General features: G+C 36.1%; 1 protein-coding gene across 10 annotated transcripts in view; it reads left to right on the forward strand.

Moving 5' to 3' along the window:
* Nucleotides 1-16,608, forward strand: part of DMD (dystrophin) — a 2,228,404-nt gene that overhangs the window by 703,854 nt on the left and 1,507,942 nt on the right. For all 10 annotated transcript variants that reach the window (XM_061410475.1, XM_061410469.1, XM_061410467.1 and 7 more), the window contains 2 exons: nt 1,894-2,073; nt 14,857-15,032. In XM_061410475.1, the coding sequence (XP_061266459.1) occupies nt 1,894-2,073; nt 14,857-15,032 (356 nt within the window). The remainder of the gene's footprint in view (nt 1-1,893; nt 2,074-14,856; nt 15,033-16,608) is intronic.

Consider the following 16,608-nt stretch of genomic DNA (forward strand, 5'->3'; position numbering starts at 1 on the left):
AGGCCCACTTGACTTCACATTCCAGGATGTCTGGCTCTAGGTCAGTGATCACATCATTGTGATTATCTGGGTCATGAAGATCTTTTTTGTACAGTTCTTCTTTGTATTCTTGCCATCTCCTCTTAATATCTTCTGCTTCTGTTAGATCCATACCATTTCTGTCCTTTATCGAGCCCATCTTTGCATGAAATGTTCCTTTGGTATCTCTGATTTTCTTGAAGAGATCTCTAGTCTTTCCCATTCTGTTTTTTCCTCTATTTCTTTGCATTGATCGCTGAAGAAGGCTTTCTTATCTCTTCTTGCTATTCTTTGGAACTCTGCATTCAGATGTTTATATCTTTCCTTTTCTCCTTTGCTTTTTGCTTCTCTTCTTTTCACAGCTATTTGTAAGGCCTCCCCAGACAGCCATTTTGCTTTTTGCATTTCTTTTCCGTGGGGATGGTCTTGATCCCTGTCTCTTGTACAGTGTCACGAACCTCATTCCATAGTTCATCAGGCACTCTATCTATCAGATCTAGGCCCTTAAATCTATTTCTCACTTCCACTGTATAATCATAAGGGATTTGATTTAGGTCATACCTGAATGGGCTAGTGGTTTTCCCTACTTTCTTCAATTTGAGTCTGAATTTGGCAATAAGGAGTTCATGGTCTGAGCCACAGTCAGCTCCTGGTCTTGTTTTTGCTGACTGTATAGAGCTTCTCCATCTTTGGCTGCAAAGAATATAATCAGTCTGATTTCGGTGTTGACCATCTGGTGATGTCCATGTATAGAGTCTTTTCCTGTGTTGTTGGAAGAGGGCGTTTGTTATGACCAGTGCATTTTCTTGGCAAAACTCTCTTAGTCTTTGCCCTGCTTCATTCCATATTCCAAGGCCAAATTTGCCTGTTACTCCAGGTGTTTCTTGACTTCCTACTTTTGCATTCCATTCCAGTCCAAAGCCTAGGGTGACCTTAATGGATAAAATGAAAGAATAAACTGTCCTGATCTACTAATTTCACACAAGCCACTTTTTTTATTCATTTTTTATCAACCAAAGAGCATGTGTAAACTTCCATAGCTCCTAGGAACTTTGGAAATATGAATGATATAAAAATACTTCATGAAACACATAAGCATGTAGAAAACAAGCATAGTGATTCCAAAGGATTTGTGCCATACTCAATTACTTTTTTCTATTACTTAATGGGCTTTAAAATTAGCTTTAGAAGATAATTACTCAAGTAGCTGAATGTTAATTGAATAACAGATGTAAAAAAATGTAAAATCAGTAAACTGCATAGGGAGGTTTTTGTATCTGAATAATGAAAAGTATGTACAAATCATAGAAATAAAAAAAATATTGCAAATTTTTTCAAAGAATCGCAGCATTTCAGATTGGAAAGGCCCCTTAGCTATGCTCATCTTCTCAATTCACCATGTTCTTCTCAGTACTCCTGGCATGTGGTATTTCATTTGAATTTATCAGAAATTTAGAGGAAATTCACTAACATCCAAGAGCCCTACCTTTCACTTTAGAACACCTCCAAATATTAAAAAGTAATTTCCATATGTTGATCTCTGTTTTTCCTTTTGAACCAACACTACGTTTTTCCCCTGACTGTTCTTCAAGAATGTTCAGGTAGCTCATAAATGCCTCTGACTCCTTATTTATTCTAAAATAAATAAAAGTGTTTATTCTGCATCTGACTTTCATTTCTCTCTAAGCTTCTTGGGAACATTATTTGGATTATAATTTTCTACTTATATTTTTATGAACTCTTTTTCTTTTGCAGGCAGAGTTATAATCTTTTCGTGTCTATACAAATGTGAAAATGCATGCAAAAGCAGATTGAACTACAGCATTTTGTAAAATGTAACCAAGGCTTAGTCTGTGTTCTTCCTTGTTTTAACAGGTTTTAAAAACTGATCTAGAAAAGAAAAAGCAAACCATGGACAAACTCTGCTCACTCAACCAAGATCTCCTTTCAACACTGAAAAATACATTGGTTGCCCAAAAGATGGAAGCATGGTTGGACAACTTTGCCCAGCGCTGGGATAATTTAGTCCAAAAACTTGAAAAGAGTTCAACACAGGTTAGTGATAATCAGTTGAGTTCAGTTCAGTCACTCAGTCATGTCTGACTCTTTGCGACCCCATGAATCACAGCATGCCTGGCCTCCCTGTCCATCACCAACTCCCGGAGTTCACTCAAACTCATGTCCATTGAGTCAGTGATGCCATCCAGCCATCTCATCTGTAATCCCCTTCTCTTCCTGCCCCCAATCCCTCCCAGCATCATGGTCTTTTCCAATGAGTCAACTCTTCGCATGAGGTGGCCAAAGTATTGGAGTTTCAGCTTTAGCATCAGTCCTTCAAATGAGCACCCAGGACTGATCTCCTTTAGGATGGAATGATTGGACCTCCTTGCAGTCCAAGAGACTCTGAAGAGTCTTTTCCAACACCACAGTTCAAAAGCATCAATTCTTCAGCACTTGGCTTTCTTCACAGTCCAACTCTCACATCCATACATGACCACTGGAAAAACCATAGCCTTGACTAGACAGACCTTTGTTGGTAAAGTAATATCTCTGGTTTTGAATATGCTATCTAGGTTGGTCATAACTTTCCTCCCAAGGAGTAAGCATATTTTAATTTCATGGCTTCAATCACCATCTGCAGTGATTTTGGAGCCCTAAAAAATAAAGTCTGACACTGTTTCCACTGTTTCCCCATCTATTTCCCATGTGTGATGGGACCAGATGCCATGATCTTAGTTTTCTGAATGTTGAGCTTTCAGCCAACTTTTCACTCTCCTCTTTCACTTTCATCTAGAGGCTTTTTTTTTATACTCTGTTAAAAAATATTTTACCAAAACTTTTATAATTCTTAACAAAAAACCACATGACCCTACAAGTATAACCTAGATTTTTTCCTAATATACAGCCTATATGTGTTAGTATAACTAAGTTGCATGATTTTAGGAGTCAACAGTCTATGGCAGAAAATCCACTGATTATAACCTCGCTTGCACTAATTGAAAGATATCTTTGGTGAAATCAAAGATCATTAGTCATAATCATTCAGTTCAGTTCAGTCGCTTAGTCGTGTCCGACTCTTTGTGACTCCATGAATTGCAGCACGCCAGGCCTCCCTGTCCATCACCAACTCCCAGAGTTCACTCAAACTCACATCCATCAAGTTGGTGATGACATCCAGCCATCTCATCCTCTGTCGTCCTCTTCTCCTCCTGCCCTCAATCCGTCCCAGCATCAGAGTCTTTTCCAATGAGTCAACTCTTCGCGTGAGGTGGCCAAAGTATTGGAGTTTCAGCTTTAGCATCATTCCTTCCAAAGAACACCCAGGGCTGATCTCCTTTAGAATGGACTGGTTGGATCCCTTCATTAACCTACAATAAATTATACTTGAGATTTTTGATATCTGCAATGAGAGAGTGATACTGTAACCCTACAGAGGATGTCACTGGATTAGTCCTTGCTAAGTATTTAATTAAAATATAAAACATTGTTCTGTTGGTCACCTTTGACACTGGAGAATGTGGGAGAGGTGGAGGAGTGAGTGCTGGTGGGCTGAACTAGTTATTGCTTTATAGGGTGGTGATTGTTCAGTCACTTTGTTGTGTCCAGCTCTTCTGTAGCCCATCAGGCTCTTCTGTCCATGGGATTTCCCAGGCAAGAATACTGGAGTGAGTTGCCATTCCCTTCTCCAGCCGTAGAGGATAATCCTTTCCAATTCAGTGGGAATGAGGATGAGTGACTTAGACAGTCAGACAAAATGCTAGGAAACTGTGTCATCACAGTCTAACTCCAAATCATAGATCCCTGAAATAATGAAGACCATTAATTGACCTCTGCATTTTACACATGAGAAAATTAATTTTAGGGAGGAAAAGTGAACTGTCCAAAGAAAGTCAATGACAAGAGCAGGACTGGGGTCCACGATCTTTGATTTCACCAAAGATATCTTTCAATTAGTGCAAGTGAGGTTATAATCAGTGGATTTTCTACCATAGACTGTTGACTCCTAAAAATCATGCAACTTAGTTATACTAACACATATAGGCTGTATATTAGGAAAACGTCTATGTTATACTTGTAGGGTCATGTGGTTTTTTGTTAAGAATTGTGACAGTTTTGGTAATATGTTTTTTTAATGGAGTATTTTTTAAACTTGAAACTCTTATTATCGGATATGGTTAGATGGTGGAATCATGGGCAGTCATTCAGAAATTAACATTATGTTCAATACAATCTGCCATTTTGTTTTGTGTTATAGAGGCTAACTTTTACTAATTGGTCCCAGTTCATAGCTCAATGCACTGTGCACATACCCTTGTTGAAACCATATTCAATAGCTTTAGGCTTATATCTACTCTTGTGAGACAGTGCAGGGAATTTCGTTTTTTGAGACTTGGCATCAGATTAGCGGTATTTAGGAAATGTTTGTTGAAAGATGAAAAAATGAAATTTGAAACATTGCTTCCAAAATATATAATTTAAATGATCAGCCAACATACATAATTTTAAATCACAGTTCCATCTTTTAAAATCAAATTCGTATTTAAAATTTAAACTTGAAGAAATATCAATTGCAGTCATTTCTCATAAAGTCATTGGGCAATAATAAAAATTTCATTGACTGTATTTGGGGCTGTTAGTGGATATACTGGAGAAGGCAATCGCACCCCACTCCAGTACTCTTGCCTGGAAATCCCATGGACGGAGGAGCCTGGTAGGCTGCAGTCTATGGGGTTGTGAAGAGTCAGACACGACTGAGCGACTTCACTTTCAATTTTCACTTTCATGCATTGGAGAAGGAAATGGCAACCCACTCCAGTGTTCTTGCCTGGAAAATCCCAGGGACAGGGGAGCCTGGTGGGCTGCCATCTATGGGGTCGCACAGAGTCGGACACGACTGAAGTGACTTAGCAGCAGCAGCAGTGGATATACTAGTGATTTTACCACCAGATCATGATTCTTCTTATTATATGTAATCTGGCCTTGGCTACTTTGCCTGACCATTGACATTTATGTAACAAATATGTCATACATTAGAGAGTGTTAACTTGTTAAACCATCAGTGATATCATTCCAATATATGCCCATCAGCTCCATAGGTTATTGGTGCTGTAAAATGATCAGTTGCCATATTAAGAAAGACTGGCATTATTTGAAAAAGAAAGATATTTTGAAATGTGTCTCTTTAAAGGGATATATTCATGGAAGTGTAACTGTTAACAACAGGTTGCACTCTGGTTCATTTGCACTATTGGCAGTGGTTTTGCAAACTTGAGTCTGCCTGATAGTTACCTGGGAAACTGATTCAAATGCGTGGCCCTAGATTCCGTGCTCAGAAAATCTCATTCATTAGGCTTATAATCTACATGCAGCCTTTGATAAAGTCTGCCAAACATATTTTTTTGAAAACATTGAATTGGTAAGACAATGACATATGTACCAGTCCCTACATTCTGGTGTTCCTCAGTACTGCCTGAAATGGGAAGAAGAGAGACCTTTCTGGCAGTGTAATATTTAAATATACTCATTCCTTAGAATGATACTTGTGTATTTCATCAAAATCTTATTGGTTTGATTATTTAAATTGGTTAATTAAAAAAAAAAAAACCTTAGAAGCCTTATTTTTTAATGGCTTAAAAGTTATGAGACTTTGGCCTTGGGCAACTTACTTAATCTATTTTTGAATTTTTCAAAATCTATGATAAAATAGTACTAGCTTTGATTTGTTTAATTCTCTATATATTGACTTCCAACATATAATATAAATCTGCTCCACTTGCTCCCTGGGATTTGATGAGAATAAAATGAAGCCATAGACATGAAAGCATTTTGAGGGAAAAAATAAAAATTCTCTTGATATGCAAGGCATACTGTTTAGTGAATCTGGATGGCTTGTTATAATTCACTGTGATTTTTTTTTTAAAGATGTTTTTATGTAGACCATTTTGGAAGTCTGTACTGAATGTTACAGTATTGCTTCTGTTGTCCATGTTCTACTTTTTTGTCCATGAGGCATGTGGGATCTTAGCACTCCAACCAGGGAGCAAACCCTCACCCCTGCATTGGAAGGCGAAGTCCTAACCACTGTACTACCATGAAAATCCCAAGTCTACTATGATTTTTTTTAACATTTAAAAAAAATGTTTAAAACAGTTTTACACTCCTATACCAGACCAGAAGCAAATAAACAACATTATATTAGCAATTTGCTTCCTCAGTCACTAAACTTGAGCCTTTCTTAAGCTCATGTCTCAGTTTTCACTCTTCAGTTTTTCCCCAAAATGCACCATCATAGACACAATCCAAATCATTGCTAGGGGCATGGGACTCTTAACAAGATAAAACAGAAGCTACCCAGGGAAATAGGAATTAAAACAAGATAGAGTAAGACAAGAAATAGTATCTCATAACTAAAAACAAAAATCAATTTTTCTTACTCATCAGATTGAATTTGATCAAAATGGCATAAGAATTCCAAGAACGTTGAGAGTATGGTTTTGACTTTAAAGAACAGAGCTCACTTGTATGCATACATTCCAGCATGTTTATCGGGGGAAAATAGTCCCATTAATGACACAGTATGCTCAGTCTTTTAAAAAATCTTTTAAATGATTGGTGTGAAGAATGAGCACAGTTCTGGTAATAGTTAAAATCCAGTAGGATATAGGCATTGTGACTGAGAAGACAAGGCATCTGTTTATGCTCATATAAAGAGCATCGTGTGCCTGAAATTTTGACTGCTATTCAGGTCAAGGCTTTGAGGGATTTTGACCTTATGAAACAGTAGCGTGGCAAGAGATCAAAACATGAAAAAAAAAAAAAAATAAAACCAACTATGAGGGCTGCTCTCTTGCATTTCAGAATCAGCTTTGGCTTGAATAACACCTGAATACAAGTTAAAGATGCTGAAGTTGATAAGAAGGTGGCCTAAGAAAATAGAAATACTTTTCATTTCCAAAAGTTAAAAAGAATAATAACCCTTGCCATGTGGTTCCTTAAAATGAGAAAAGAGAACAAATGAAATATACCCTGGATTGACTTATTTGAATACTTAAATGACCTTATGCGTCCTCTGTATCTTTTGTAAATGTGCTTGCTTGTTGACATTTACTCAGCTGCTTTTTTTTTTCTTCTAAATATCGTGCCCCTGATGAACATATTTATATTTTGAATGTTACTAGGGAGTAAGACAGTCAGAAATTCATTATAGTTAATATTTTAAACTTAAATATAATTTCAATGATTTGAAATATTATTTTCCCCTATTGAACTGAAATCATAGTATACTATGGAAAGAGGATATTATTCATTTGCTTTATAATTTATTATGGTAATTAATGTTAGACTTGGCAGCAGGTATTTAGATGTAAGAATGTATCTATCTAGATAAGTCCCAAAGTCTGTAGTCTTGTGATTTTTTTTTAATAGAGAAAATTATCTTCTTTGCCAGAAGTAGACAACATTCTATGACTCATGTAAGTTCATAGATGTTATTCCTATTTCATCAATATTTTGCTATATTTCTAATGAGCATTTTTGCGATGTTCTGAACTATAAGCACAAAAATCTTAAAAATAAAATTAATGTACTCAGAATTCTCCTCCTCTTGAACATGAGCATTCATATTATGCTGTGTAAGTCCGTTTCTGTCCTCACGCATGCCAAAATAGAGAAAATGATTATTATGTATGAATATGTCTGTTCTACATTATTTATGTCCTGTAGAGAGTTTTCAAACTCCTGCCAGACATGTGAGTAATGTAAAACATGGTTGAAGATAATAAGCTAGTATTTTTTATAATACCAGAAATGCAAATAGATGCAAAAGCATTAAGATGAAAATTTCTGTATTTGCCTTTCTTTTCTGAGTTAATGCTCATTTTTTAGAGATCCCTGGTTTTACGCTCTATAAAATATTTTACATGCACATTCTGACTATACCTGTTCTCAAAGCATTATTTTGTAGACCTCTTGATACATAAAATGTAGTTACAATTGGTTTGCCTCTCATCCTTTTGCCAATGATTTTAATTAAAAATACTCTAAGGCCTTTCAATTGACAACCCTTTTCAGTGGTTCCTGAAAGCTCTCCAAGTCTAATCAGTCTGCTACCAATTAAAAAACAATTTTAATGGCTTTATAAAACCTAGAATTAAAGTAAAATTTCCTCACTTCTTTTAGGTTTTTTATCATACTTAATTCATGGTCTAACCATCTTGAATTTTAGAGCATCTTTTGGTTAATTGCTTATGTTAAAGGTTTGATTAGAAAATTTCCAAGTTACAACTCAAATAACTTTGGGAAATAGCTGTATTCTTTTGCTTCCTTCAGCTAAAGTAGAGGTTTGACAATGGGCCTTGTGTATTTCGGTGCAACTGGTTTTATGTTGTAAATTCATTTATCTACTACAACATAAAATGTTGTAGGCACTGCAAGTTTAAGAGACTAGAGCTGAATTAACTGTTGGAACTGCTCATTTCTTACTTATAAAATGAAAAAATTGGCCTACGAAGATCTCTGTAATGCCCTTCCAGTTTTAAATGTTTATGATGCATTTCTCTTTGCTTGAAATTTTATATAAAACTCTGGAGTAATTAGCAAAGAGATTCCAAGTATCTCTACTATATAAATCTCAGGAGTCAGCTGGAAGATGATAATAAAAATAAAATTTTCTTCCTATTCAAAGAAGGCTGAATTCTAAATAGTTACATTTCACTCATCATGAATATGTAAATAAAATACCATGAAGATAAAATACTCAGCCTCTATATGATAAATCCGTTGTCTGCTGACAATAAATAACACATCAAGAAATATACAAGGTTTTTTTTTTTTCTGTATGCTTAATAATCTGCATCCCTAGTTAAAGAAGGTGTCCCATTGCTTTATGTCAGATGGTGTATAGAAGAAGGTCAGGTGGATCAGAAAAAGTAAATCCCATTGCTTGTTGAATTTTTGCAAAATGTAGTTAATTCATACAGTTGCTTAAGTTCTGTGTTTAATATGTATCATGAAGCCAACAGATATCTCTTCTTTCTAGCAATTTGTATGAAAGAGAATTTGAAGTGAGGGACAAAATATGTAAAACTAAATGGCACCCCACTCCAGTACTCTTGCCTGGAGAGTCCTATGGATGGAGGAGCCTGGTGGGCTGTAGTCCATGGGGTCGCTAAGAGTCAGACTCTATTGAGTGACTTCACTTTCACTTTTTACCTTCATGCATTGGAGAAGGAAATGGCAACCCACTCCAGTGTTCCTGCCTGGAGAATCCCAGGGATGGGGGAGCCTGGTGGGCTGCTGTCTACGGGGTCACACAGAGTTGGACACGACTGAAGTGACTTAGCAGCAGCAAACAGAGTTTTACAGAATAAACCTTCTTAATTATTAGATAATATTTTCTTAAATGGGAGAACAACTTCTTTTATGATATCTCTTCAGTATTAACTCTCATCGTGCCCATGATTCTAATATCAGTATCTTTTCAAGAAGCTATACTGCCTTAATATCAGTATCAAAGTAGGACAGTAGCTGTTAACTACAATTTAGTTACCAAGACGCACTCATGAACTTGAGCACTCCTTCGTGCTACACCTAGCTGTGGTAATTCCTCTGCACTTGTTCATGAGATCGAGCATTTTATAGTCTTTTGATTAATAACCCAGATTCCTTTGTGAGCACCTAACCTTTTACCCCAGTTTCCTCATAAAGTTCAACCTATAAATCCTTTCTGTGCTTAGAACTGGAATCCTTACATCATCATCAGGTAGGTATGTCTCGTGCTACCATACCTGTAGAGATCATTTTAAGCCTGGCTACCAATTATCAGCTAAAGCTGTTGCTATGATTATGCAATATGTTTTACACGGTAGAACTGCAGTCTCCCCATACCCATTAAAGGTCAGTCATCACTCTAAAGTTGGGTTCATATAAACAACACAACCAGAAACTTCAATCCACGCTTGTCAACCTGCTTGTACCTTTTTTAAAAATCAGATATTTTTTTCATTTGATTGGTTTTGCACAGATTTTATTATTATTATTATAGTTTATCAGGAACTAAAGGGATTTAAGATTGTCATATGCCATTGTGTATACCTTCTGTCTTCTTCTGACTTTGTATATATGTGTGTGTGTATACAAACAACATACCCAATTACACCCCTTAAAGTCACCATTCGGACATTTGAACAGGTGTGGCAGCAAGTGATCACAGCTACCAAGAGTTAGATTAAGGAACAATCGGACTAGGGTTTATAGCTCAGCTGTGCCGCTTACAAGTTGAATCTGCCTGAAATTTTTACTTCTAATCTATGAAATGGAAATAAGCTTAGTACTTGTTCTTAGGGCCATTGTGAGGTAATGACAGCTACCACTTATTAAGCCTTTACTGCTTAAGTAAGTAAACACCTAGCTTAATGCCTGAAACATGCAGAGAGCTCTGTAACTGGTAGCTTTTATTACAAGTATTTTAATACTAATAAAAATGATAGTAAATAAGATAACTGATTTTTTATACATTGAATCTCTTTTAGTAAGTTTTTGAAAAATGTTTAAATAGTATCTCACAATGCCAGTAGAAGTCTCTAACCTCGAAGAACTTACAAAGTCAAGACTATTTAAATAATTAAATGGACAATTAAAAGGTGCAATTAAGAATACAAGCCAAACTGAAAGAATGATAACAGCACAAAATTATTTTAAAATGTAAGAACAGGTGGTAAGTACAACTAGTTCCCCATAAGAAGCTGGCCATAGTGATGGAAAATAAGTATTTCCTTTCATTACATACTCTTTTATATTCTTGAAATATGCTTGAATGTACATATAGTTCCTTTTCACAATGTGCATTTTTAAATAAATGGAAGAGAAAATGTAAAGAAAGATTTTCATTGTTTGAAAATAGTATGGATTTTCCAGACCTACTCTAATTATACAACCTTATTGCAAGAAGATATACACTGTAGAATGATCAAGATACTGGGCATGTGCTCTTCTAATTTTTCTCACGATGGGAAAAATGTAAAATTTGGAAATTAACATATATCTCTGCATGAGTAAAAGTCAGTATAGAAAAATTCCTGAATTTTCTCTGAACTTTTTAGTGGTTATTACTAATGTGTATCCAGAGAGTACTACTGGGTTCAAACATTACATAGTTGAATTCTTGCGACCAGGATGGGCTATGTATTTGGCGAGGTTAGTGCAGAATGAATATACAGGGGTTCTTTCCAAAAATTGTTAAGAATTTCAAGAGGGTGACAGCAGAGCATGAAACCAAGTGTGAAATCCTTTTGAGTGAGGGGACCTGGGTGACTACATGAGTGTACACCCATGACATAGGTCTTGTTTGCAATATTCTTGTGAGGAATAAATTCCTATTCATATTTTACATATGAAGAAGAAAAAAACTCAAAGCTCTGAAAGTATAACCAGCCTGCCTCAAATGTTACAGGATGTGAACTGTGAATCCGGTATTTGAAAATTATGGAGCCTGACTTAGGGACCTCCACTTTTAATCACTGTAAAAGGAACTAGCTTGCAAACCTAAAGACAAACAATTCTAAACTAATTCTTTCCCATTTTTAGTAGCTAGTTAACTGATAGATCAAGGGGATAGTATTTAAAAACAAATGGATTTTGTTTTCATGAAGATTTGCTTGCAATTATTTTGCATACCTGTATTTTTCATATGGACTCACCTTATTTCATAGTTATTGGTGTGGCTGTCACCTTTACTGCTATACTGTGAGATATCTAAAAATAGAGATTCCATTGTATTCATTTCTGGATGTCCTGTATATACTTATATATCTGATATGATACTGATATAAACACTGTGATTCAGCTGCTGAATAACTTCGGAAATTTTAGATTGCTTTAATGGAATATTATGTCCAAAGCCAGAAAATCTATGTTTTGGAGCACCAGTCAGATTAAATCTAGTTCTAGCAAGGGTCTGGATTATAGAGCTTGTAAATAAGATTTATCAGAGTCATGGTTATCAAGCCTCAGACCTTTAAGATTGTCAGGTAGAAACAATATTCACCTTACTCTGTGTTGGTTCAGGGTTCAAGACAAATTGTATTTTATTATTGTATTGTTATTCATTTACTTTTTAGGCTGCACCCAACCAGGGATTGAACTGGTGCCTCCTGTAGTAGAAGCACAGAGTGCTAACCACTGGACCTCCAGGGAATTCCCAAAGAAAACTTTAAATTAATGAAATCAAAATAATGCAGGGTTCCACTAGGTATAAAAGATTTTTGCCAATGGGAAAATTTGCTGCCATACTCAGGAAGGAGTTGTCTGCTTCTGGAAGTAGTGAATCCTGTAATAAAGAGGAGGTTATACTCAGTGACCTCCATAATCCCTTCCTATCTATATTTTTAATGATTCTAACAGATAATTAAGTGTTCACAGTCAATAGCTAAAGCCATGGGGAAATTTAGTACATAACAAATTGTTATTCTGGTGTAGGTTTTGAAAGTAATTATTAGTCTATTATATATCATGAATTTTATCCTATGTTTGTAGGGTCAGTGCACAGATGTTTTCTTATTTCATCATCACTAAAGAAATAAATGATGCAGTAGTTTCAAATGCAGTACAGTGATAATTATAATATAGAACAATTACACATGTCTGCTATCATTTGATGAAAAATTATTGTTTTTTCTTTCTTATAAGCTTTGCTGTGTTCTTAAATGTCTTTTCATGGTATATGATGTTGCTGTTATTCTTTACCCTCCATGGACACTTCAATGAATTTCATAATAAGTATCAATGAGATGATATTATAACATTTTAGAAACTAATTTCACAGCCAAATACTCAACACACATATTTCATAACATTGGATATAACTACCAAAAAAAAAAAGTTTTGTATTTTTGGAATCTCTGCACTTTGGTGTCTAAACATATAAAGGTAGAAATTTCCCATCAGAACAGTATTTTCTTCAAGCCATCATTGTATATCAAAACAATTTGCCCATAGTTAAAAAATATTACTTTGAAAAAATTAAATCCTCTTGAAATCCAACTTAAAAACTCTGTGTTCAGTACTTCCCTGGTGGTCCAGAGGTTAGGACTCTGTGGTTTCACTGCAGGGGGCAGGGTTCAATCGCTAGTCCAGGAGCTGAGATCCTTCGAGTCACATGGCTCGGCCAGAAAACTTCCCCAAACCATGCCCCCTCCCTCCCCCCAAAAAGTCTGTATTCTTTTTGGTCAAAGGTAAAATTAATTTGATCATTCAATTGTCATTTCGTGTTGAGTTCAGTTAGGCTTGAGGTTCTATTTCAAGCATTTAAAAAAACCCATGCTACTCTCTGCTTTCATTTTGACATAACTTGTCAGTGGACTATATAATTATCATTTGAATCTCAGTGATTGATTCTAAATAATGTATCTATGGAGATCTTAGAGAAGATAAAATCTGTGCTTGACACATGTAGAAACATGATATCTCTTAATGTCTTTTTTTTTTTTTTTTTAACTATTTAGACTATCAAGATGGTAGTCCCTAAGGCTTTGGCATTTGTAAAGATATGGCTTGCACAAAGGGTAGCACTTTTAAAATGCATTTGTCAAAAGCATTTTTGCATAAGATATCATGGAAAAAAGATTTCATTACCACATGCCAATTCCTATGTGGAAGCTAAAATAAGATTATGAGGCTTTCCTGACTGCCTCCCATTGAGGGAATTGGTCATCATGTGTAAGGCAGGGAGATTCCTCCAAACCTTTTCCTTATCTCTTGACAAATTCAGGAAAATCAGTCAAACTAATCTTGGCCCCAACCAAATGCTTGGCTGTGTGCATGTCAAGTACCTGTGAGTGGAGCCATAGCAGACCTGTTTGGTCTCCTTGGATATAGATCTTCAGAAAAATTTTGATTACTAGAAGTATAATGATTAATATCACAAGAGATAACTTTTTAGTCCTCATAACTGAGGACTGTAAGGCAGAATTGGTGGTTAAGGCAGGAGAGTGTCTCACTGTTTGTGATTTATCAGTCTGGTAATGACTGTGTACTGAAGGGATGACCTCTCATGATGGGTCACAAAACATATTATTCCAAAGAGTTTTGACCTATATCTTAAAAAAAAGAAAACGACAACTTTTTAAGGTCTGAACACAAAGTATGATTCTAAACTGAGAAGACTCGAATGCTAATTTTGGATACTCAAATGTTTTAACTTAATCACTAATTTAAATCAAGAGTAGTATGTTTTTTAGCATTTGACGAATATTCAGCTTAAATGTATTTCTAGACTGATCACCACTTGATATTAACCATTTATTATAATTTAAAAAGACAGATCACTTGCTTGATTAAAAAGTCATTTGTCACACAGTTCAAAGAATTTTGTCTCAAAATTTACAGACTATAAATAATCATATATATGAAAACCAAAGATGCATTCAATGAACTGTTTAATAAACATGTAGAGTGAGCCAGGAGTGAAATTGGTGCTGGAATACTTTAGCAAAATTTATGTTAGCATCGTGAACACTTTAAACAGCGTGTCTAATTAAATGTCAGAATGACACCCTAAATTTTCCTCCTTTGCCCCCTTTATTTCCCATAGCTGGACCAATAAATTGAAGAGGCACTAAGTTTACTCCTGGTTTTGAGATTACTTGCCTTTGTGATTTCAGTCAACATAACTTAAGTCAGATAAAACAATTTGATTTGGGTTCAATATGGTGCTATTTTGATCTGAAGGTCAATTTACCAACAAGCAGGAACAGTTTCTCATTATTTTCTTTCCCCACTCCGAGCAGTCTTTACTGAAGTCTTTCAAGCAATGTGTGACCTCTGTTTCAATACTTCTTGCAGATTTCACAGGCTGTCACCACCACTCAGCCATCACTAACACAGACAACTGTAATGGAAACGGTAACTATGGTGACCACGAGGGAGCAAATCCTGGTAAAGCATGCCCAAGAGGAACTCCCTCCACCACCTCCACAAAAGAAGAGGCAGATTATTGTGGATTCTGAAATTAAGAAAAGGTGAGAAGCTCTTGCTCATGGCTTTATCCTCAAGCAAGGGTAATTGTTAAGAAGGAAAACTCATTTACAGCAATTTTGATGGCAGTGTTTTTACTTAGTTTTTCCAGAAGCCTCTGGTGTCTATAATGTCAGTTAAGTTAGTGGAGAAAATTATGAAGTAAGTTGTAAAATTTCTTCAAGCAATCCCTGGCCCACCAGAAACCGAATGCTTAATGGAAATGTGAGTTTTTTTCTGGATTCAAAGAGGAAACTGCAAGTGATGAACTGCCATGGATACAATTTATCCTGAAAGTTTCCTTTTTTTCTAATCAAGAGCCTGCTTATTCAGTGCTACTTTTGCATTAAATGCCTTTTCCCTGTAATGGAAAGGACATTTTCATGAGGAAGAAGTACACCTATAATAGACGCGATGCATTCTGTTAGTTTACGAGAACATAATGTCTCAATCTGTGTGTCCTAAATCAGGAGTAATTACAGAACAGATTTCCTGTTCTTTGATATTTATAAAGTCTTATCTTGAAGGTGTTAGAATTCTTAACTGATCTTTTTGTGGATATTCTCAACTAGATATTGTAGATAAGTAAGGTATTATGTAAATTGGTAGATATATTAAAATGGGAATAAAATGTCATAAATGCAAAAGCTAGGATGAAAATCAGAAAAATGGTACAATTTCCTTTTCATGCCAATTATTATAATTCTAAGATTAAGAAAGAACATTAAAATCTGCCTTACATTTCTAAGCAGCATATGCTGGGGAATGCATGGAACACTTGACATGAGAATCTGTGTATACAAGGGTAGGGAAACATGAGAATAACATGTACGTAAAAATAGTGTTAGATGTTTTAGGCAAAGGAAGAAACACCTGGAGAAGTTTTAAGGTACATCATTTGGGACTTTCTTTCTTTTTTTTTTTTTTTCTATTTGGGACTTTCAGTGTTGTGGTTTAGTCGCTAAATTGTGTCCGACTCTTTTGCGACCTCATGAACTGTAGCCCGCCAGGCTGCTGTGTCCACGATATTTCTGAGGCAAGAATTCTGGAGTGGGTTGCCATTTTCCTTCTCCAGGGTCACAACCCAGGAATCAAACCCCTGTCTCCTGCATTGGCAGGCAGATTCATTACCACTGAGCCACCAGGTAAGCCCTGAAATTTTCAATCAGTTCAGTTCAGTTCAGTCACTCAGTCGTGTCCAACTCTTTGCGACCCCATGAATCACAGCACGCCAGGCCTCCCTGTCCATCACCAATTTTCGGAGTTCACTGAGACTCACATCCATCAAGTTGGTGATGCCATCCAGCCATCTCATCCTCTATTGTCCCCTTCTCCTCCTGCCCCCAATCCCTCGCAGCATCAGAGTCTTTTCCAATGAGTCAACTCTTCGCATGAGGTGGCCAAAGTACTGGAGTTTCAGCTTTAGCATCATTCCTTCCAAAGAAATCCCAGGGCTGATCTCCTTCAGAATGGACTGGTTGGATCTCCTTGCAGTCCAAGGGACTCTCAAGAGTCTTCTCCAGCACCATAGTTCAAAAGCATCAATTCTTCGGCGCTCAGCTTTCTTCATAGTCCAACTGT

Source organism: Bos javanicus, chromosome X, assembly GCF_032452875.1.
Source record: "Bos javanicus breed banteng chromosome X, ARS-OSU_banteng_1.0, whole genome shotgun sequence".
NCBI classification, from domain to species: domain Eukaryota; kingdom Metazoa; phylum Chordata; class Mammalia; order Artiodactyla; family Bovidae; genus Bos; species Bos javanicus.